The 26686-nt window shown below is 27.1% G+C and overlaps 1 protein-coding gene across 1 annotated transcript in view; it reads right to left on the minus strand.

Annotated features, from left to right (window-relative positions):
• The window catches only part of LOC111629249 (Down syndrome cell adhesion molecule-like protein 1), a 95411-nt gene that overhangs the window by 23198 nt on the left and 45527 nt on the right, over window positions 1–26686 (minus strand). Inside the window, exon 13 of the mRNA XM_023373132.1 lies at window positions 24514–24662. Coding sequence (XP_023228900.1) covers window positions 24514–24662 — 149 coding nt within the window. The remainder of the gene's footprint in view (window positions 1–24513; window positions 24663–26686) is intronic.

Genomic DNA, 26686 nt, shown 5'->3' on the forward strand with positions numbered 1-26686 from the left:
CGTTACTTTTATACGTTTAACAAATGAATTTAAATAAAACGTGTATAAACATAATACATTTAAATAAAATTTTTTTGTAACATAAGATTCTCGATCTTATGTGACAAAGAAATGTTACAAAGATTTGTATAAATTTTCATTATCAGATAAATAGTATAAACTACGTTTAATTTCATTAATACTTTTCTGTGAATCAAGGCCGTGGAAAGCAAGGGCGGAGGGGCACGTGCCCAAGGTACACGTACCGAGATAGCATGATTTTAATCCGAACTATGAGCATTGTTGCTTCTGATTGGTTGTTTTACTTTTCATCTTTTTGTTTTGCGCAAACACGGTCTTTTCGCTGATTGGAAAGTAAGTTGAGTGCCTGAAAGTGAGGTTCTAGACATAGTACAAATGGTAAATAATAATGCAATATAAACGTAAATATCTAAGTATGAATGTAAAAGTGAATACTTGTAAATCATGCGTCTTAAAAAATAAAAGTGGTCTTGTTTATCTAAATATGTTTAACATAGTCAACAATGTGCTTTCAAGACTTTTCTCATTGGAATTTTGATGTGCTTGATATACTATCGTTAGTTTTTGAGTTTCCCCATGTAGGATATTAACAGCTTTAATTTGTCCCTTCAAATAAGTACATTATTCGAGGGGTGCACTTTTGTGTTTTAAGAAGCCTGATTTATGAGTATTCAATTTTACACTCATTCTTAGATATTTACGTTTATATTAAGGTGCGTATATAAAGGCACAACTTGTTATGAAATAAAAGCTAAACTAATTATTATATAACAAAACCAATTTAATTTTGAGATTGGTACAACTTAGAAATAAACATAATTAAAAAATCGTGTAATTACATTGTTTAACAACTTAACAATAAATTAATTTAAATCAAAATCACGTTTCTCGCTGTCCCAAAAATGTAAAGGCATAATATAAAATCACTAGAACAGTATTGTTAGAAATCGTTAATAATAATCAACTAATAACAAATACATTTCCCTTTTTCATTATAACTTTGTAGATACGGTCTGCATTGATTATATAAGTTTTTGAAAAACTATTTTAGTTATTTCTTCCCAATGGATGTTAATTGCATGTTTTAACTCATCTGCACCGTTAGATTGGTGCCCATTAGCATATACAGCTCTAGCTATTCCTCAGAGGTTTTCCATTGGATTCGAATCTGGGGAACAAGCTGGCCAATCAATAACTGGGACTCCATTACTTAAAAACCACTCATAAGTTGATTTAACTATGTGGATAGGGGCATTGTCTTGTTGGAAAAACCAACGACTTCCAGTAATTATATCATCCCAAGGCAAAATATAACTTTCTAGCATGTCTTGATAATGATTTGCATTCATTTGGCCACTGAGGAATGTAATATTTATCTTGCCAAACCAACTAAACCCACTCCATACTATCACTGAGCCTCCCCCTTGCAGTCGTTTTAAAAATATTTCTTCCTCACCCCTGAAATCATGTCAATAACAAGTCCAGCCATCTGGTTTATCGAGATTAAATTTCTTCTTGTCACACCAGATGATCTGCTTCCATGTGTCTGTCCATCCCATTTTCTCCCGTGCCCACTGTAAGCAATTTTGCTCATGGATGGGGATTAGTGATATTATTAACAAGTAAGATGCTGCACTGAGATGCTGACATGTACTAACAATTCTTCCAATTGTACATTTTGATACATTAAGCTCTGGTTTTGATGCTAGTTTTCGTACAGATATTTGGTTGCTTTCGATTCCCATCAAAATACTACGTTTTCTTCCATTTGTAAGCTTTGAAGGTCGACCTGTTGATTTCTTTTGTCCACATTTGTCTACAATCTTTTTATGAATTTGTCAATTACAGTTGGAAAACGATTAATTTTTTTTTTTTTTTTGCAATTGCTCTTGTTGAGTAATTTTCATCTCTCTGAAATCTTGCCCTTTTCAACATCTGTTAAGAGTTTTGCATATCCCATGATAAAAAGCAATCCATTTATATCAATACATAACAGAAATAAATATTTGAAATACGTGGGAGTTATACTGTATTACTGTATGACCTCTATTGTTAGAAAATCAAATCTTCCTTTATATTTTTGGGACAGCGAGAAACGTGATTTTGATTTAAATTAATTTATTGTTAAGTTGTTAAACAATATAATTACACGACTTTTTAAGTATGTTTATTTGTAAGTTGTAACTACCTGAAAATTAAATTGGTTTTGTTATATGATAATTAGTTTAGCTTTTATTTACATAACAAGTTGTGCCTTTATATTTATGGGACGCGCCTTATATGGTTACTTACCATTTGTGCTAACGAAGACAAGTGGAGTACCACTTACAGGCACTCCACTTGTCTTGGAATCAGAGAAAAGACCGCGCTTGCGCAAAACAAAAAGATGACGAAGGGTAAAACGACCACTCAGAAACAACAACGCTCACGATAGCCGCGTGCGGATTAAAATTATGCGCCGAGATGATGGGGCGCCAAAATTGTTACACGGGCGAACTAATAAATTCATAGAAAACTATCACATACGAGTAAGACAAATTATATTATCACCTGTACTTGTACATTTTTCTATGAACTTTTTTTTTAATTTTTCAGAAATGAATTGTTAATGTGTTACAAATAGGCCCTTTGTGCCACCCTGCAAAGCGTCTTACTCGCACTTCTACCGCAAGCGATAGATTTTAATTACTCTCTGCAATATGAATTTAGTGTTATCATATGTAAAAAACAAAAGTCGAAAAACCAAACTAATTTGTATAATTAATATTATTTTTATAGTATTTTGTATTTATAATTAAAAAACTGAAACTAAATCAAACATTACTGTGATTTTTAATAATATTTTGGTACTTTTCTGTTGTATTGAAATATAATATGTATTAGATTAATTAATAAGAATTGTTTTATGATTTTTAAATTTGTAATAGTCCAATGAAAAACTTATTCAAAAGACGCCATATTTAAGTTTGCTTCTGGTGCCAAATACAATAACTCCGGAATGCCCTGCTGTGAATCGATACTTGATCAGGTTACGGTATTTGCTATTTACAAAACTCTTTTTCATTAAAAATGAATTCCTAAAAAATGAAAAATAAAACTTAATAATAAAAAAAACATAAGAGTATGTAAAATTTTACTATTTAGTATCTAAAAAGTAAGAATTCCCAATATAAAGTTTAGTGACTAATATTTAAATATTTCATTATGTCAAATAAACAAATTTATTTAAAATAATTAAATTTTAAATGTTTTACTGATTATTACATAACTCCATATTTAATAAGTTATATTTAAAAAGACAAATAAAATGAGTTTGGAAATAGTTAAACAAATTCCTTCGTAAACAAATGCTGTCAAATGTTTTATTTGACAGCGTTTATATCATTAGCAGTTCTGACATATCGTACTGTGAATCAGTGTAGCGGAAAAATCCACTTTGATCTAAATTTCTGATGAACAAAATCCACAATTCTATTTAAAAGGAACTCATTTAAATAATTAAAAACTACATTGTTAATATTGGATAAACGTTATTATTTAGAAATCAACTTATGTGTACGTAATCCGAAATTATTGACCAGCTTACTCTTCCCGTTCATGTTACAAATGTAATTTGCAACTGAAGTAACACCGATGTTTATACTTTAATTGAACTTTATTCATTGAAAGAAAAAACAACAGCAACATTCTAAAATCTCTACATGTGAAACGTAAAAAGAAAAAAAGAAAGGAAAAAGCATGCTGCTAGATGCGGATTGTTCATTATTGACCTTCGAGATATTAAAATGAAGTAACAGTCCATAAAAATGACTTTGGGAACATTATGGTCGATAGGATGACGTAATATAGATTGAAATAAAAAATGTCAAATGAATAAGTTTCATGAATATCAGGAAGTTTCAAATATAAAATGGCTGATGTTTCAAACGGTATACAGGCCTATACAACCGTTGAGTGCGTAAGTCTGTCGTCTTGTCTTACGGTCGCATCAATGTTATATTGGCTGACGTGATTAAATTATTTGCATTTATTGTTATAGAAACTTAAAATCATTTCTTCAATATATTCTTAAATATTTAAATATTAAATATTGTTTATTAGTAATAAATTTAAATTCTTGTCATTGACGGATCGTCTTAAAGGCACAAGAAGCGCGCGCTTGGGGTCTCCGATTGTCAGAGGCCTCCGAAAGTTAGCAGCTTGAAAAAGATACACATTCTGCGAACCTCAAGCACAGATACATCTTCATCAATACAATTTCCCCTGAACGGCGTAGTGAAAGTTTTTACCACTTAATAACTGACAAAACTTCCTATACGACCGGTCAAAACTATTGTAAGTAATATTTAAAATCCTTTCTGTATTTACCTACTGTACCTATTCAATCACATAAGTGCAATTAATCTCTTGTAAACTGCAACTGTGCGAATGAATGAAAACGTTTTCAGCTGCTTGCGTTTGGTGTAGTTGATGTTTTTAGTGTTGCTTTTTTTGTAAAGGAATTCATGTATTAGATCATTATTTATGTTATATAGGCCTACAATATTTTGTTGTGATTACTGGTTGTTACAATTAATTAACAGCAAGTAGTCATTCATAATAGTAAAATCTACAACATTATAGTCGATTATTAGAATCGTACTATCGAATATTAATTTTAAAATTGATTCCGGCTTTCTGTTATATATAACAGAAAGTATAGAGATCGGTCAAAAATGACCTCCCCAAAGATTTTTACATTTGTGGACTCAGGGAATCTTGAAACGTCGAGAAATGCAGAAAAAAATAATGTTGCCTTTTTCTCTGTATATATGGATCTGCGTGTATGTGGGAGGTTGGTCTGTACAATTTAGTTCTCTTGTCTCCGGGATTAATATGGAGGTTATTGCGTAGTCGCTTATGATCCGAAGAGTTGGCCGAAGCTTTTTGCTTGACCATACGAAATTACTCACTAAGAGCTGGGGTAAATGTCTTCCGAGAGGTCTTTTAAGGGTAACTGGTCCCTATTCTGGCGTTACAGACGTGGAGAAAACCTGGAAAACTCCACATGACCAACCCGTCTGGGCGAGGCGCGAACCTACGACCGAATTCCCAGTGTTCAGGGAAGGAAACCGCTTGGCCACTAGTGGCCATACAATTTAGTTCACCTACTTTAAATGCGTATTAATTCATGTGCCTTCTGTTGAAAATTTCTGAAGTTTTGCAGGAAGATTTGTGTATTAGGGCAGCGATTCCCAACCTGTGGTACGCGTACCCCTAGGGGTACGCGATAGGTTGTTTAGGGGTACAGAAAAAAGTTAGTTATTATGGCAGAAAAAATAATATATTATGTATCACAAACTAATAGTATTAAAAAATTATTACATAAAAAATGTTCCTTGCAACAATCACAACTTTATTATACATTTTTTCTTTTAGGTTTTTTTTCTTTAATTTAAAGTTACAATATGTCAAATTAACAATACGGTTACTCACTAAATTTCTTAAATGAGGGGTACAATCTAGAGATATAACATGTCACGGGGTACAATCTAGAGATATGACATGTCACGGGGTACGCTAATGAAAAAAGGTTGGGAACCACTGTATTAGGGGATTAATGCTATTAAATTTTAGTGATTAAAGATCAAGGAGATAGAGGGAGATAGAGGGGAATGTCGAGAATCGGACTTAATGAAGTCCGATTCCACTCGACATATCCCCTCTATAAAATTTTATATTATTAATTATACAAAATGGCAAAAAGATTAATTTTGAGGGTAGAGTTTTGTTTTATAAAACTCATCTCTACCCTCAAAATTAATCTTTTTGCCATTTTGTATACTTAATAATATAAAAATTTTTAAAAATAAAATCTCACAACAGATGGCATCATACGCAATTTTAATTTTTTGCCGGAAAAGTTACGCAACTCGTTGCTGAATTTTTTTATTAAGTTATAAATTTATTTGATAGCCTTACTTAGTATTTAACTTAGAACAAGGAGGCCTCAAAAATCAAATAGCGATTGGAGCCCGCTAAATGCCTGATCGGCAACTGATTCCAGTTATAGGGGGAAATTTCTGTTCTACTGTACTTTAATATGAGAGTATTTTTACTGTCAAAAAGTAGCCAATATAAATTTATATAATTAGATTGCACAATAGAATTTTTTAATATAAGAAAGTGATTTTTACTCATTATTTTTCCATCTTGTTCTTTAACAACAATACTTTTAAAAAATTATTTAAGTTAAAAATTTGAAATCTTGACAAGTCATTCAATTTCAGTCGGTAGTCTTAAGATAGATTTAATTGAATAAAAGGAGTCTTTTGCATTTCACTAATATAAGCGATTTGTTGAAAAGGCAATACATACGTTGTTCATAAACAGTGAAAGTTTATTCAATTTTAATTATATTAACAGCCTTTTTATATTTATTCCTACGTTCATTGCCATAAAAATTTCTTCAAGATCCAATTATAACATATTTTGATACCATGGGTGAAAGACAGATTGAGAAAAGGAATTTTTATCGTTAATTATAGATCGGAAAATGCTGTTTCTATCAGTAGTGGAAATATTTCTATATATCGTTTCCTAATTAACGTATGTAGAACAATTAATTTTAATTCGGATTAGTTTCAGAATAACTAGAATGGTTTCCCTAAGCTCTTGTAGTTACCGCTGTTACTAGATGAACGGTTCTGATTAATAATCATATTACCGAATTGCTACCAATTTCCAATAACAGTACTGTAGAGTTTCTAATCAACTCTCTTCGACAATCGATCAAAATTTCTCACAAATTTTATTTAAACTAATATGTAATGTTTTCAATAAACTTTTTAAAGTTATAATTCTTACTATTATATATGGATTTCTAGTGTCCCTGAACTTCTTGAAGCTTTAGAATTTTTATAACATATTTTTAATAATTCGATTAATAATATATTTGATTGTTGTTGTTAGCCTTTTTATCGTTTAGCCTATTATTTTGCTACAGCTATTGTCTTTAGGGGAAAAAGATGTATTCGAATTCTGCGTCCATTTTTTTTTTTGAGATAATCGAACATTAAGCGATTTATATTATCTAATATTCAAAAATTTTTAAAATACACCACAAAGTAAAAACAATATTGCCATATATAGGTTAAATGACGGCCGGATAGCCGAGCGCTACATTGGCAGCTTACTCTCTGGGAGACCCGTAATCAAATCCGTATGGGTCGATAAACCGCAGAAGTTTTCGGGGTTTGTCAATCCTCGAAAAACTTTTGCGGTTTATCGACGTCCAGATATATTAAGCCCGTCCCTCACAACTCATACGCCTCTTTGCAGATCTGGCCGAACCCGTAATGAGCTTGCTAAAGAAACCCTATTATTGCCCCCAGGGCTAAAAGAGTTACAAAAAGCAATCCAAGTTAGGTTAAACGAAAAAACTACAGAATGATAAATACTGTATTTACATACAAGAAGTTAGATATAAAAGTTAGTTTCATTTAGGCTAAATTAACGCTCATTTAACATTAATTAAAACTATTGTTCGGTCAGTATTATATAATATCAAATAAACAGTATTAAATTACCTTGATAATTTAGGTTATAATTATAGTTACATACAATTTTATGCTTTAATTTTCATGATACAATATATCGATAAAATGATTCATCATGTGTATTAATCATCAAAATTGTAAAGCAATTTAATTAATATATATCATATTATGATATATATTAATTAAATCGTTTTGTCTCTATTTTTTCATATTGATGTCATCATTTTATATGACAAAGAGAATATTTATTATTAAATCAATAAAATTAAACATTACAAAAAAGCTTGTTTGTATTTCTCTTACTGTAACTATTCGTGTTTTGGTATAAGAATCATGTATTTAAATACTTAATACACATTTATTCCAATTTATCTTTTATTAAAAAATTAAATGATATTACTTGAAATGATTAAAACATAAAAACAAACAATGCATATTTTTCTCCTTTAGTGTTACTATTTTAGAGATTATTTACACGTTGCGAAGATTTTAAATTTTTATTCTTCCACTACATTAATAAATAAATTTATACAGTAGACCCCCTATAACGCGGGTTCCTATAACGGAGATTCCTATAACGTGGCGAAAAAATTGCGACAGTATTTGTATAAAGACGCTAAAAGGGACTCATAAAACGTCGTCGCCGACTCGTGTCGCGACAGGATTGGTCGAATCTGGACCAATAGTAGACGAGCAGCCGAACTACTTACATGCTACAGAGAGTTTAGGCGAGTAAGTTGAGTTTACTATCGTCTGTACAGTATTATATATAAATTAGGTACTGTATAATTATATATTAACTTAATTTATTTTAACTTTATTATAATTACTGTATATATATACTTTCCGCCGTCCAGCGCCACGCTACGGAGAGTTTAGGCGAGTAAGTTGAGTTTACTATTGTCTGTACAGTATGTAAATTAGGTACCGTAAGTCTAAACTGTGATTTTATACATTTCTTGTGAAAGAAACATTTCTTATTCAACGGCCATAAAAATTATTTCTATTAATGATGTCTCCAAAGTTCAACGAATTTTTTCGCAGAAAAATAACTTATCAGAAATCGCGGCCGCCGTTTGGTGCGCTGCTCTGCAAGGAAAACAAGCTCAAGCAATGGCGACGTCGAACGGTGCACACTCGGCAAGTAATCCTACAATTTTTTGTTTATAGCATAGTTTATATGGATTATTCCCCAAAAAATATACGTGTTTTGGAAATGTTGAGTCGAATTAGTCCAGGAATCGATTAATTTTATGGAAGAAAACCTTTCAAACAGCCGTAGTCCGTAAACTTTCACACGTGTCGGGCTGCGATTGGCTCATGTGCTTAAGGATTCCTACAACGTACCACGTTATAGGGGATCTACTGTAGTCTTTTTAGTTGTTAGAATAAAAAATACAGTTAAATCTGTCTATCACAAATCTCATGGAAACGAGAAAAAAATTAGAGATAGATAGGTTTCGTGATATAGGAGTTCCTGCGCAATAAACGATAATAGATTAAGAGATTAAGAAGTTGGATTGGAGGAAAGGTATTTTACAAACACAATAGGAAGTACTGTACAGTACATACCTGTATTAGATATAAATAAAACATTTTTGGCATGCCATTATATAAATAGTTTGTCAATAGTTTCTGGTGCCTAACTTTTTCAACCAATCAGATCGTAGCCAATCAGAGAAAAGTAATGTTAATTGCAACTATTCACCGTATTACAAGAGATGTTTCTCAAATGCAATATATGCTATCAAAAGGTAGTCGCTGAGCTTTGAATTTGTAGTTGACACTTCAGTCCATAATTTGAAGTATAGAGATATAGAGGCTTTGGGTGAAAATTATTTGAAGTAAACATGGAAAATGTATGAAATTAGGCTGAATATGCAGGGGGAAAAATAAATTTCTAGATAAAGAAGTTTTCGAGATAAACATGATTGAGATAGACAGGTTTAACTGCATTATGTAAAATTTGAAGACGGATAATATATAGAGTGGAATTTGTAATTTAAGATTATTATTTTTAGAACAAACAGGTAAAATAAATTTGTCAGAAAATGAAGCAAATAAATGAATCTAATGACGCACAGAAATATACAGGTAGATGTAACACGAAGAAAAGCTGAATGAGGGGAGACAACATGTCACATAGAGACGCAGCAGACTAAACAATATCGTGACCTATGACCAAAAAAATGTAAAGCGTGCCAACAGTAGATAGCGTCGTCTAATACAAAATACAGTACGTCTTAGCACACAGGGATTACATTTTCACCTTCTTTCGCAAAAATAAACAAAAGTAAATAATAAATAAATAGGTAAAATAAAATTTTTTTCGGGTAAACATAAAATTTTCCAACGAATTTAAAAGAAATAAATTCATTTTCCAAGACAGAGCAATATTAACTCATAAACAAGCCCTTAAACTTTCAGGTATTTCTGAACCCCCCAGCACTTCACCTCAGTATAGTAGATAACTTGATCCTGATACGATAGGTATTAGACTGCAGTGCATAGACCCATATCCATATTGAGAGTCTCCTGAAGAAGTCTATTCACGATTCTTTTTTATATTTTTAAAATTGACGGGCCCCTAGGCTCCAGCCTAGTCAACCTTATGAATAAAATGATCCTAGTCAAAGATCAAAACTATGTTTTCTTAATGGCACGTGGAAAACAAAAAATGAACCATGAAAGAACTGAGTAATGATAATATGTTTCTTATTTTCTTCAATCAATAAAATTTAACAATTACAAAATAATCTACAAGTATATCTTCGACTAATATGTATATTGATTCCTCTTTACGCCTCCAACTATGATAATAATAATTATTAGAGAAAACGATAAACATATTAGTGAAAGATATAGATTACCGTATATTGTAATTGATTGAGTTTTCTGATTGGCGGAAATATGAAACATTATCATTAATCATTACTTTCGTTGTTCATCTTTGTTTTCTAAGTGCCATTAAGAAAACGTACAATTCTGACTTTGGAGAATGAAGTAAGGTTCTCCAATTGAGTTTAGGAGAAGTAATATATTAAGTGGTGGTGGTAGTAGTAGTATAGTTGAAAGCATAGAGAAAATAAATTAATAATAATAATAATATATAAAAATCTTTAATCTGATTATAGAAGTACTGTATATCTTTCCTTCACTTTCTTTTCTTATTGATTTTAATAATCAATTTCAAATTAGAAGAATATAATTTAAATAATTACAGTTATCAAATTTTAAAATACAAAATTCGTGTTCCGATGATAGCGACAAATACTAATTAACAGGTTATACATTTTTTTCTTTTGTATCTGAGCGGTTTTTATAATCTAAACAAAGTTACAAATCTTATATAAGCCTAACATCATTTTGAGTAAATTTTATCGAGAAAGTTTATGAAATTTGTCATCCGTTCTTCGAAACCGTAAATTTGATAATATCTTTCTCTCTCTCTCTCTTTGTTAAAGCAAAATACTGACAAACGAGAAATGATAAAGCCTTTATTTTCCTATTAGGAAGATAGATTGTCGCGCCTCAGTTTAAACCTGGCCCAAACTTCCATAATTTATCATAAGTAGCACAAATAGTGACATCGCCCCTTCATCTCTCAACTATACTGGTCGATCCCATTGCGGGTCAGACCCGTTCGTAATGAAGTCGATCAACAGTCTATAACGTGCTGTTGCCTCTCGTTAATCAATCAATTAATTTCCCTGTTGGCAGAATTGACAGATAACCTTTAAAGGAAGTTTAGGTGTTCATTTCTAGTTGAAATATTATTAACACTTTCTTAACATTTAATCTTACGATTGACTTACAAACAACGAAAAATGACACAACTTTTCAAAAGAAGTATGAATGGTGTCAAGCCAGAATAATTTTGAAACTATAATTAAGTTACATGTGGTTTTTAATAAATGTGTTTTCGTTTTTTGTACAAACGAACATTGTTTAACTTTCCAATTATAAAAATACAACTTCACTAAATAGATTTAAAATGACACATAAATTATCATTAATACAACCGATATATTCATTTTATTTCTGTCATTATAGAACAAATCAATAATGAAGAATACTTTATAAAAAATTTCATAAATCTAAAATTACTCAAAAAAACATTTTATTAAATTATTTTGTAATAATAATTAATCCAGAAAGTTTTCTCCAGAAGAGAAAATACATCGAGGTGAGATTTAAAATAATTTTAATTTTAAAAAATGTTGGTTAAGTGTTTTAATTAAACATTAATTAATCATATACGATTTAATTATTTTTTAAAGTTGTAAAAAAATAAATAAAATTCTCTAAATATCAAGATTCATTAGGCATTTTCTCTGAAAGTGTAATCTAAAATATTTTTTAACACAGTACATATAGCTTACAATAAATTTTCGAAATGGTAATAAAAATAAATAGAGTAAAATTTAATAAACTTTTACTTTATTTAAATTCGGAATATATCTATTTAATCTATAATCAAAACTATGTATTTTTTAACGATAATTAGGATGCGTAACTTTAAGTTATTCAGTTTCTAACGTTACGCTGAATAATGAAAGTTTTGTCAAAAGTTTACGTTTTTTTTCTTTTCATTAGAATGGGACTTATTCTCTGAAAATGTTTATTAAAAGAAGAGGTAATTGATATAGTTATTAAACGAAAATACTGCGAGTAATTAGTATATGCCTATAATTTTTGATTTTATTGAGTTCTTTGTGATTATCCATGAAAATCTTATGTAAAATGTTATCATTTTACGCCTCCGGAATAGGATCGAACGGACAAAAGCGAAAAAAATGCACAATTTTTTTTCTAAATATTGTTTATTAAAAATTAAATTTCTCATTCTATTATTCATTCCAAAAGTTATTTTTTATGCTCTAAACTGACAAAATGATTATAGATAGATTTGTTAATATACTATACATATAAAATAAATATTCAATAATAAATAGATTCATAAAACTTTAAAAATAAATTCAGTTAATTAAATAATTTTATTATAGCCTATTTATAGTTGACGTTAATATCATTATTGTTATTATTAATACTATTTTTTCTCCGAACTAAACGCAATGAAATAATTCAATGATAGGTTACAAAAAAAGAATAAAAAGAAATAAACTAATGTTATATTACATTATTAAAATATAATAGACTATAATACAATACATTAGGCGAAATGATTTTTTTTATCTTTTAAATATTCCTATTATTAGTAATTAGAGGATTTTTTTTCTAAATGTATTTATTTTGCAACGGTTAAGCCATATTGAAAATAATGCTAATTCATTAACGTTTTGAATTATTTTAGAAGTTTATTGGAGAATAGAATCTTGTTTTAAGGAATTATTCTATTATTAAGAAAACTTCTTAATCACTTGTCAAAAAATTAGACGTTACGGACAATTAAACAAAAGAAAAATAGACTTTCTATTAGAGGTCACACCACGTAGCTAAACAATGTGTTCCTGTCTGAAGTGTGATCGATGTTTGTTTTCAACATTTAAAGATTAAGAGTATTGTTGCTTTCTTTTCTTCCTATTAATCCAAGTATTCTAAAGTTTAACTTTTCATCATGTTGAGTTATTGATGGTTATTTAATTTAAATTGTCCATCACTTCATTAACAATTTAACAAACATTATTAACAATTAATTTATAATAGATTTGAAATTTATTTCTGAATAGTTACTAAACTATTAATAAATACAGATGTTCGTCTGAGATATTTTTATATGAAATTTTTGTATGTAAAATAATATAAACATTAAAAATTTAATTTTTCTATCGCTTAACATACTTGTAGGAATCAGTAAGCAGATTTTTATTTTTTTAAACACTGTATATTAAAAATTGAGTTTGAAATTAATTGTGGCACTATATAATTTACACCTGAATACACTAGAATATTCTAATATTACGCTAAGATTTAATTGAATATATTCAAATTAAATCATAATGTCTGTACAGAGTTGAAGATTTCAGAGAATGCTATAATCCAAATATGACCAACAATGATTAATTATAGTTAATCTCACTTCTAAAGAGGAAGAGTATATTAATTCAGAGATTAATCTAAACTAAGTTTAAGTCTAGATCTCATTTCCCCAGTTAGCTTATTTATTTTAGAAAATTCATGTTAATCATATTATGTTACTATTTTATGCTTTTAAGGAAAGTTCATAGAAGTTGTATCGCTTCCTAGCTCTAATGCAGATTCAGTTTCATTATCGAATGTATAATAGAAGCATTTTGAGGTAACCGCGACTGAAATGTAATATTAGCAATAGGATCTCTTAATGCGGAAGTTGGTGAATCAGTGGCTGTATGTACCGTACTGTACAGTACAGGGGAAGAATACTCTTGCTTCCTTACGCGAGATAACCTATCTGTTACAAATGGAGCAGCTTTAAATTTTTAATTAAAAACTTTTCTGTCCAGTATATGTTATTAATTATTCGATTAACTTTTATATAATTTTTTTTTGTTTATTTTAAGGAGCTTGTTTATAATTATTATCAATTTTTAATTTAAAAAAGAAATATAACTTTTATATCTCATACTGTTTAGTGTTACTTATACGTGAAATTCATGATTTTATTCATTTATTATATCCATTTCTCCTCAAAATAATAAATTATTTCTGTTTTTTTCCATAAATTATGTAAATAGAATTAGCTTGTAAACACAATAAATAAGTAAACAAATATTATTATTATTATTTCATTTTACTCATAGTTTTAAACAAAAATTTTATTTTATTATATGTATTTAAAAATAAATAAAAAGACAAAAAATCAAATTCATTTTACATATTAAACTCGTAAATGTTTAAGACTTTTTATTTTTATTTATATTGAAAATATCAATATGAATGTAATAAATATTTGCGTTTAAGAGTAAAAATTCAAAACGAAATTCAAAACTTAAAATTAATATTTGCAAATGTAGCTTAAGAAATCATAATCTAATTTCCTTTAATGCGGCAAATAAAAATAAAAATTTTAAAAAACTTAGATATATTATTTTCGCTTTAAAAAGTATAGCCATAGATTCTATACTATCAATAAGATGTATTGATCGAAGAAAAATATATATTAATTTTAAAGTATTTAAATCGAATAAATAGTAGAAAGAAAATTATTATTATTTTAAAAAGAAGTAATTGAAAAAAGATATTTTCATTTGTTTTTAATTCTGTAGAAGTTCTGATTCAGCCACAGAAAATCCTTTAGTAAAATTTTGATACACTCATTTTCAAATATATAATTTTAATTTGTATTAAAATTAATGAAGAATATTAACATCATTTATAGTTTCGATCGATTTTACAGGTAAAGTTAATATTGGAATAGTACTTTAGTAAATCTATAGTATTCTGTACTTTACAGTACAATATATAGATAAAATATAGAATATACAATAGCATAATTGTTATTATCATCTGTAAATTTTCTGGAAAATCAATAATTATAAACTAAATAAATGTAGCCGAGATCTATTGATTATTTTATTTTTACACAGTTATAAGTATTAATTTAAAGTTCAAAGCAGTATTTTAACGTTTAGTTACTATTTGCAAACTCTCCTATCATTTGCCTTTTGATAATAGTGTTGTCTAGTGTTTAGGTATAAGACTTTACAAATCTTAAAGATTTTATAAATCATATGTTAAATAAAAATTTTCCATTATTCATTGAATGTACTGTAAAATGAATTCGAATTTTAATAAGGCAAATTGTATTCATGTTTATTAAGTTTATCTCATTTTTTAAAATTGAATAAATGTGCTAGCTGTTTTATAAAATATTCCTTTAGACATAAAATCGAAATAATTAAAAGTAATTGCTAAGCATGTTTTATTACACAAAAATAATGTTTCACAAATACATTAATTTTTTTTTTAATCTCAAATAATTACTATACTAAAAATTCAGTTTTTATGCATAGAATCCAAAAATTATTATAATAGGCCTACTTTTATGTTAAAATTTTAGCTTTAACATTTTATTAAATTTATTTATGAAAATATTTAAAACATTTTAAGTTACAAACTACAAAATGAAAAATGCTTCAACTAAATTATTGAATAAATTGTACGAATTTCATTATTATAGCTTAAAGGATTTTCTTATTCTGGAAAAAAAATTCATTTAAAAAAATCTGAAAAGGGAGTGTTAAAAATGACTTAAATTTCTATTGATATTTATCTTGATTTATGTTGTTAGTAAATTAACTGTATTAGGTTTAAGGCAATAATCTATTCTAAAATGTAAAACAATTATAATTTAATGTGATTTATGATTTACGAGTTACGTAAAAATTTAAATCTTGAAATTCCATTTTATATAATTACTTGCTCCCATTAAGTAATTTAACAGGAATAAGTAATTATATGAAATGAAATTTCGATTATTATGAAGCAAAGTTTTAACATTATAAAATTATTCTAAATATAATATTTATAAGTAGAGAAAGTATAATGAATTATTTAAAATGATTTTAGCATAAAATCACAAATGAATTTATTGATTAATAATTTATTGGTTACAGACAGATCAAGTGTATTTTCTGTTTTAATACGTTATAGAGAAGAAGTTATTTATTTTAAAATATTATTTAGTTTTAAAATTTCTGCATTAACTAGATGAAAATCTCTTTAAATGTTTAAACGCAATTAAAATTTAAACATTATATCAAGTAATAAATTAATCCGTGGAGGATATATTATATTTCTTTCAATTATTAGAAAATTATTAGAAGAATAATTTATTTAAAATGCTAAACAAAATTTAAAATGACAGAAAATATTACTTGGGATTTTCTTTTTCAATGACTTTAAAATGTATTAAATATAGAATTACTTTAGAGAAATATTTTAAAGAGAAAACTTTTCGTTTTTATAATAAAGCTTATTATCGTGTGAATAGCAAAACAGGCTTTAGGATAATTATTCGATCGCAATTTGTATAGAAAAGTAATCTATAAAGGAATACCACTTGTCAGAATGTCCTGGGTTACGCCCTTTCAAAAGACTATTATTTTTGCAATATGTAAAGTTAATATTAAATAAATTTTCTTCTATGATGAGCAATACCGGCATTTCCGTTTGTATAAAAAGAATTTTATATCCGATTTGCATTTATTAAGTCTGATGACAAGATTATAATAAATATATGTATCGTGTATAAATTCAAAAAATTTTCATAATTCTATATTATTTATTGTCTTTCTAAATCGTAATTAAAGTTAGGCTAACATCAAAAATAAATTTTAAATCAATCTCTAAGTAGTAAACAACATTAATCAATAACGATTTGTCTGCTAATTTTATTAAATGATTTATCATTTTTAAGTAAACAAGTAAACATTATTTTGCTTTAAGATATTAGAAAAATTTGTACTTAAAAATATAAATTTTTCTTTGCGCATATTTGGATTAGTTTTACTCAGATTAGGGAGATTTTGGATTCTTTTTGCTGCAAATTGTTCGCGTTGTGTTTGTTGTCATCTTTTCATTGCTCCTGCGGTATAGATTTTAATCTAATGCGAATATTTTTTCACTAGGCTGAAATTTACTGCAAAAAAAAAAAAACAGTTTTTATATTCTTTATTATATAGAAGAAATAAAATAATTTCTGAAATTGTCAAAACAAAATTGTGTTTCATTTGTTATCGACAGATGGCACTAGCACAATTTTTCCTATAAAACGTATAAATATATCTTTAAAAAAAATTTACAATGTGAGCGAAAAGGATTAGACATTTTTATAAATTTAAAAGCGTTTTATATTCGTATCCTATACATAAGAAACTTTATAATCAATTCTATTTTTAATTTTTAAATTCTTAGATCTAATATTAGGTTTTACGATATTGTATCATAAAAGAAAACGATGCAAATATAAAATATAAAATTATAAACAAAATATTCGTGTTTTAATTTTATTGCTGGTGAATAATAAAATCGATAATATATTAATGTCAAAAATAATATTTTAAATAATCTTTCTTTGAAATGTTCAACCTAAATCAATCAATTTTATAAATGGCATCTTATAATAATAATAATAATAATTTTAAATTTACTTTGAAAAATAAGCCAAAATATAATAATTAGCATTTACAATCACCTTAACAGACTTATCAAAATAATTCTACAAAAAGAAAGTACTGTATCAAAAACTAATGAGAGAGTTGAAAGTTACCTATTTCTGTTTTATTTATTATCAGGTCCAAACTATTGCTAAAGTTAACAATCAATTCTTACTCCAGAAGGATTAACTTATCACTAATAAAAAAGTATCCTGGGAGCGGGTTTTTATTGCGGCAAGAAGAAGTTGTATGGCTACTGTCTCCGGGGATTAGATAGGTCCATTCATATCAGATAAACCAATAGGTCTAACAATTTGCTACAAACTCTAAATGTTTTTTTCCTTTCCTATATACGTTACACGCATTTACTTTTTCCATTTTGTTTATATATCGATACAATTATCCAAATTGATCATCTCTTAACTTACGAATTTTAAAAAGTTTATTTAATCAACAGTTATTAGCTAAAATTAAGATTTATATAGCTTAAGATATATAGACCGTTTTATTTTTAATTTAAACAATATAAAGTTTAATTGAGAAAGATCAATTGGGAATTCCAGTTTTTTAATTAATACAAAAGCTTACAATGAATTGAATAATGTGGTATTTGCCATGACTAATCAGTGATTTATTTTTGAAGCTCTCTAATATAGAAAGCCGGATTTACAATAAGTTAAAGTGCTAGATAAGTTTTAAATTTTAAGGCCTCATAAGACGACGGTATAGTTTAGACTCTAGAGCAGGAGTCTCAAACTCAAATGCAGCAAAGGGCCACTGAAATAGATATACAGTATATCAGATGCGGGCCGTATTCGATATTATTCGATAAACCAAAACATACTTTAATTTAAAAAAGACTAACAAAGTTCGTTTTGTTTCCAGGCCTTTACGATTTATGTAAACAGTTAGACGTTTGATTTTTCTCTGTTGTAATTCCCGCAAAGATGTTAAAAACATTAATTTTTAGAAGAGAAATCAAGGCGAGAGTCGGCATGAGCCCTTAACGGGCTGTATCCGGCCTGAGGGCCGCCAGTTTTCGACCTCTGCTTTAGACTATCACTTTACGAAGAGTCTCGCACAGTAAAAATATATAGAGTAAATGAAACAAATTTGCACAATATCGCAAGCCTATTGAAGACTCATTAGCACATTCAAATAACATTGTTATTTGAGGGAATGAGAAAGACCTCTTATATGTTATAGCTTAGAAACGTATCAAGTCTAAATTCTGTCTTTCAAATTTAATTTTTTGTTTTTATTTTTAACTACTCGTATGATATATTATCTGAATAATGTATATAAAAAATATTATTAAAATAACTATATTTTTCACATTATTATTAATGCCATTAAAAAGTAAGCATTATTACAGTATTTTTAAATTTTTAAATAAAAATTTAATCTAAAACATATTCTATTAGAAAAATAATAATACTGTAATTGAATTTATGGTTCGAACAACACCTGACTAATTTACGAAATTATTCCCATCAGTTTAAAATATTTACTCTTACTGGATATAATGAGTACTTCCATCATATATTTTATAATTTATGTAAAAAGATTACTTATTTATCAATTGTGCAACTTTTCCAAGCCTAAATAATATTTTATGACGTAATGTCATTTAAGATTATCTTTTGCATCATTTATTATTAATACGGTATTAAAGAGGATAATGTCCCATTATCGTACTTAAAAGTATCATTATTAATCTAGATTAATACCAAAATTAAGATAATCTAGATTAGTAGCAGTTATTTCGGGAATGCTCAATTAATCTACTTTCTAGTTGTTAAGGTTTCAATTTACATCTCATTTATTATTATTTTATAATATATTTATTTAATTATAATTATGAGATCCGTTATTGATTTATTACTTCTAAATTACACAGATAATTTCATGTTACACTTTTAGTGAGAAAAATTAAACCATTTTTTTTTTCATATAATTTACAATCATCGAATTTCAAACTAGTTTTGGTGACATTAACTATGTAATTATCGTTTTCTATATAAACGATTTATCTTAAATAATATTTTTCATTTTAAAGATACAAAAAAAATGTAAATAAAAATAAAAGAGGAAGACAGTTTTCATATAGTGAAAAATGGTAACAGAACTTAACTCATTAAGTATAATTTATTATTTAAAAACATAAGTCAAAGAGGAAAATGTACTGTTCGTTCGAATTTTCTCTTTTTCTATAAATAAATAAATAAAAAATCTGATATTTTAATAGTACAAAAGATCTTTCATTTAATTAAACATCATTTGAAAAATTTTTCTGTTAAATTGGAATATGTTTTCATTTAATGATAGGTTTGATTAGAAGTTTCCTCACTAGAATAATTATGTTATGTAATTTTCAAACTAATTATAGTTTTCTCTCTATAACTTTCTTAAATAAATTGCCTTTCTTCAGTTCTCACTGATCTAATTTTCTCAGTTTTTAATAAAGTTTGTTAACAAATCGGCAAATGGACATTACCTGATAGAGTAATTAATCTTAAAACAATGCATTTCGAATTACATTACTTTCTGGAACAAGTCCAAATAATGATAAGTAATTGTATTATTGGGGTATTTCCTGGAAGAACCATGATTGAAATTTTAAAATAAATGTATCNTTTATACAAATTTTTTATAAAAAAATACTTTGTTTAAATTGTTTTATTTTTAAGATTTTAATTTACATAAATAATGAACAATATACATAACTTATTGTTCATTATTGCACACAACACAATATATGTATTTGTATTTCCTTATTTCCTCGATATCCTGGGGGTTTATTTTTAAAACGTAGCCTACATTTCCTCCAGTTTTTTTGAGGCCAGGATTTATTATTGATAATTTTCAACAGGAGATGATTGGGTAAAAAATGAAAGAAATATCTTAATTATTTGTACATTTTCGAAAGTATCAAAACCGTTAATCGATTGTACTTATGTCTTACAGCTAAATTACTTGAAACAAATGCTGCTTTTATACTTAACCCGATTCAGCGTCTTCTAATTTGGTTGTTTGGTTTGGTTGGTTTATTCGTATACGGCCATACAACACATGGGAGATTTGCCGAAGGGGGATGCCTCTCGGGAGGTCTTTTATGGGAAACTGGCCCCTGTTTAGTTGCTAACTGTTACTAACCCCCCTGTTACTAACGTAAAGAAAATCCGGAAAACTCCACGTGACCAGCTCGTTGGAGAGACGCAAATCCATGACCATCTATCAGTGTTCAGTGGTTTTGTCTACTTGGCCACTGATGGGCGATTTGGTTCTTAAGTTGTTATTCGCGTGTTTCGATATCATTGTCGGAATCAGGATCTTGACTACCATTTTCAGGTTCAAATTCTCTGATTCTAATCTTCTGAATTAACCTTCGGCTGAAAGTTCTCGACTTCGATCGCGACTTTCCAATTCACAATATTCGACAATATTTATAGAGAAGGTGGTATTATGGAACACTGCGGGTATTATGGAACCACCCCATTTCGAACTGATAATAAAGGCGAACTTTAGCGGAATGTGGCTGAACTGAACTAGGCAGACATCCATAGCAAGGGGAAAATTCGTTTTACTTCAGTTAAACGGTTGTCTGCATTTAATCAGCAAATTTGTTTTTTCAAAATTCGCAAGTTTTGAATGCTAAGTGAATTTAATTATTTTTAAAATATAAATCGTGTAGTTGTAGGTTCACTGGTGCATGTATTCTGTTCCAGAGACTTAGGGGTACATATTAATCTGTGTGATGNGCCCCTGTTTAGTTGCTAACTGTTACTAACCCCCCTGTTACTAACGTAAAGAAAATCCGGAAAACTCCACGTGACCAGCTCGTTGGAGAGACGCAAATCCATGACCATCTATCAGTGTTCAGTGGTTTTGTCTACTTGGCCACTGATGGGCGATTTGGTTCTTACGTTGTTATTCGCGTGTTTCGATATCATTGTCGGAATCAGGATCTTGACTACCATTTTCAGGTTCAAATTCTCTGATTCTAATCTTCTGAATTAACCTTCGGCTGAAAGTTCTCGACTTCGATCGCGACTTTCCAATTCACAATATTCGACAATATTTATAATTTTATTTCGAAAAATATCCTTATGATCTTTGGAATAGAATGTGCTGTCCGACTCTAAACAACTTAAAAGAGGTAGAATTTTAGTTAAATTTCTTACCATCACTCTAAACTATATTACCGCGTACAGTGTAGTACTTCAACATGTTTCCCATGTTTTCAACCAGGAGTTTATTTGAGATCGGGGTTTATTTTTAACAACATTCTTTATTTTCCGGGAGTTTTTGGTAGATCAGAGTTTATTTCAATCCGGAAGTTTAATCGAGGAAATACGGAACATACAGTAAATTTATGTATACTTGTAATATAGTGATTGTTTATAGATTGAATAAATTGGAAGAACTGTTCTTATTGACTTCTTGTAACCAAAATTTTATCATAAATAAATTAAATAAAAAAGTAATAATCTAAATAAATAATCTCTATATCTAAAATAGAATCTTCATACACTTCTAAACCCATTTTCCAATCAAATTTTTCATAGTTACTTTCTAAGACTCTGAGGAAAATATAGGTTATCATAAAACCTGGACCCTCCACCTCTCTCCCGATTTTATCCCCTTGACACTTCATGATAAGCATAACAATGGTAGGTTAAAATAACCAAATAATATGGTTTCGTTTTAATGCTAGTGTTTATTACCTTTTGCCCGGGCAGCATCGGGCATATTTGTTCAATAAAATTAAGTAAATATCTGAATTTTTAAAATTTAAAGAAAACGAGAAAACTTGAATGCATATTTTTCTTTTAAATAATAAATTTGTTTTTCAAAATGTTTTTCAATTTGTTATCCAAACTTTTAATAAATTATTTTTACTGAATATGGCCAGATCATGTTTTTGCTTGGTAATTCAAACAAGTGTAAGAAATCTTAATTAGTAAAAATATGTAGTTTTAATATCTAATATAATTTCTGTTTTTTAGCAATTATTTATAACGAAAACAATATTTTATTTCTAAAATACATTGTCCTTGTTACGGCTAACGTTTTATCGTTAGTTTTATACTGTTTTATTGGATGTATACGTTACTTATTTATTTATTCATTTGTTATTATTTACCTATTTCATTTGAACAGGATTTCTTTTGCAAAATAATCTCGGGGGATTGAAAAATGTTCGGGATAGTAATCTCAGGTTAATGATAACTTTATATATTGTATTTAAAAATATATATGTAAATAAAAATAAATATTTAAACAAAAGGTTCGATAGTACTGTATATGTTTCATATACTGCATATTGTATTTAAGAATTTTCTCCATTTTTCTGAAAAGATGCAAATTTAATTATTGTTGCTAAAAATTAATAATTCAATAATATGTTTAATTCGTTACACAGTACATTATTTTTATATTAGTTGTGTCGGCGTCATTTTTAATATTAAAAAAAGATATGAAAACAAAAGAAAAATGCTATAAATAAATTACATTTTTAATTTTTGGATTTATTTGATAAGAGTTTTAAATGATAAAATAAATAAATATATGCGTAATGTTACGTATAACAGAATATATTAAAATTAATATTTTAATGTTTAATATTTCATATTTCTGTTATATAACTTACTATATAGGCTATATTCTTATAATTTAATTAAATCAAATAAATTCTAAAATCAGAAATGTAATTTATTTATAGCATTCTCCTTTTGTTTTCATATCATATTAATATTAAAAATGACGCTGACACAACTAATATAAAAATAATGTATTGGGTAACATATTAAAAATGTGTGAATTATTAATTTTATATATATACCTTATATATTTTTTCCAGTTTTTGAATAATACGGTATATATATTTTACTATATAAATCATACGTCCGAATATGTGCCAAAAACTAGAAATCATAATTCGTCTTTTATAAGCCTCAAGCATTCCTTACAGGAAAAAATATTTCAGTTTATCAAAAACTTCACTTTTATCTCTTCTTTACTATTTTTAGCAATTTAGTTCACGCTATCATTTTATCTAGTTTTTAGGTAAAAAGCCCAACTTTTATTACAAAGGTTTAAATCAGATCTGGCAATAAATAAAGAACGACGAACAAAATAAAATAAAAACTAAAATATTTATTTTATTTAAATAAAACAAGTTCAAAATGCACATGTTTGAATTCTTAAACTGAAATTAAATGAAAGAAAAATATTGACGTAAGAATATTTATGTTTTTAGTTTTAATATAAATCAATAGAAGAATTTTTCTTATTAAGCATAAATGATAACGAAGATATAATGATAACGAAGTGATATAAAAATATAATTTTAGAATAAACAAAAATCTTCAATACAATTATAGAGGCTGAACGGTTAGTATTACACTCAGGATTGTTCCATATTAAAAATTGGCTATCATATAAAAGAAAACGTCAACCACAATTTTTAATTTGTTCTACAACGTAATATCATATGTCTTTCTCCTTCATCTTCTTTTTTTTAGAGAGATGAAGAATGCTGAAATAATCTGCTACTTCTCAACGCAACCATCTCATAGCGATTCTTTTTCAAAACATATCAGAGGTATTTTAATATCAGTAAAGTATGTAAAACAGGCGAAAAATATTCTTAATAAATTATATTTTTGTTAGATTTTATGACAGCTTATAAATGACGAAACAAGAATTTACACGATTAAATCGAAAAAAAAACCAAAACAAAACTGCAAAAATTAATTATAAATAAACATGGAGAAAATGCAATTATTACTCATTTAAATTGCAAAATTAGCGCAAATTAAATTTATAAGTACGGAATAAATAAATTTTCAAACCTTGTACTATAAGTCGTATAGTTATTTCATCGTGACCGAAAGCATTCGTTACTAAACAACTGTACAGAGCAGAATCTTCACGTTGAATACTTTGCAATTTCAACTCCGATATCATTCCATTAGTAGTTATTTCTTCATTTAATTTGTATCTATATAAATAAATAATAAACACTCTTAAAAAATTAATAAATATTATTAACAATAGAATGTTTTTCATGTTTCTCATCTATCATTTTAATTAATTTTTTAATAAAGAAGATTTAATTTATTTTTTTATTCAAATCGACAAAGTAAAAAAAAAATTATCATTCACTAATTATAAAAGAAAAATTTGCATAATTTCTGTAAAAATGTGAATACATGGTTATTAACGTGGAAAAAATATGAAGAATTAAATTACTGAGAGATCAATATTGCAAGAAAAACTTTACCTACATTTCTAAGAAATATAAAGTCAGTTTTCAATTTAGAGTTTCGGATGGTTTTTAGAAGAGAAAAATTTTTCTCTTCTAATTTAAGCCTCTTTGGATTTATATTTAATTTAGAAACTAAGTTAAAATTTACGACTACACATAATCTAAAAATAAATATATCGAACTAAACAATTAATTAATTAATCAACCAATTTTCATTGGTTATTGCATTATAGTAACTCATAAAAATATTTTATTAGCTGTTGCTTAATTAAAGATGGGTTTTTTTCCCCGCTTTAAAAAAAAATAGGAATTTTTTAAGTAAAATATTTTTAAAATTTCAACACCTTAATTCTATTACAATTTTTCATTTTGTCTTTCTCTTTTTTTATTTATTCATAAAAATTTACTTTATTCATTTATTTTTCAATATTGTATGCATTAAGTTAGAAAAATATTGACTTAAAACGTCAGTAAAAATTTATAAAAATTCCAAAGTTAATTTTTGTATAAAATTTTCTTTATTCATTGAAATCTAAAAAAAGAAACTAATATTCTATCAACACTTTAAAACAAAAATCTTGTAATTTGATTTTTAACCCGTTTGATTAATTTTCTAATTATCAAGCCAATTTTCTGTTAAATAAAAAAGCAGATTGTAGAATTAAATATTAAATTGATCAGAAATTTTTCATTTAAGTTTTTTTTTTATAACTTTTCACAGATTTATTTAAAGTTTTATTCTGTCAGCGTGCCCTGTCACTAAAAACTTTCAAAAGGTAAAGTATTAAATTTTAGTTAGCACTTTTGATGATCTTTATATTTATCTTTATATAAATAATAAAGACTATAGATTAAATTATATCATATTAATATATATTTTCAGTTATTTATAATTTCCAGAAAAATTAGGTTTTAACGCTGAATCAATACGTCTCCAACATTTAAAAACCTTCGATGCTTGTACTAAAAATCATTATATATATAGGCCTATATATTGGACAATTATTGGCCACATTTAATTTAGAATTAAAAGTAATACATATGCACTTTAGTTTTAATTCTCGTTTAAATATTATATGTTACATATATTACGGAAAAATATTTTTAGAGAAAGCATAAACTTTAATGATCCAAAATAATACTTTATTAATAAATATTATTAAGCATATAAAATATTTATATGTTGCAAATGATTGNCTTTGAATTCTTTAAAGAAGTTTTTCACTTTTTCACCTCTTTGATAGAAAAACTAACATCTAAAAAATTCTGCAAACTTCGCTATCAATTTAAATCAGAATTTCAACAATTTAATTTTTCTAAAATATACCGTATTTTAAAATTATTAACACATTAAATATTCTTATTTAATGCTATTATATACAATACAGATCTACTATTATATTTATATTGCCTAAAGTATTATATATTAAATATTAATTGTAATATTGCTATATTAAAATAGAATACCTTATATCAGCTGATTTATTTGATATTTATTCTATTTAGAAACTACTGTATTCTATCGTTATCATTGTCACAATAAAGAAAATTAAATGTATCATTAAGCAAATTATATTTGTATAAAGCTGAGATGTGTACAAAATTAATTTATACATTATATAGTATTTTGCTAGTCATTACTAATGGTCGTTGTTATTTCAACGTCGTAAAACTATTCTGATGATAGGCCTATATATCGTGAATACAATATATTCACCATTTCACGTGTACAATGAAGCAAGTAGTTGAAGTATCAT

This window comes from Centruroides sculpturatus, unplaced genomic scaffold (genome assembly GCF_000671375.1).
Source record: "Centruroides sculpturatus isolate CEXI.00-Female unplaced genomic scaffold, Cexi_2.0 scaffold561, whole genome shotgun sequence".
Taxonomy (NCBI): domain Eukaryota; kingdom Metazoa; phylum Arthropoda; class Arachnida; order Scorpiones; family Buthidae; genus Centruroides; species Centruroides sculpturatus.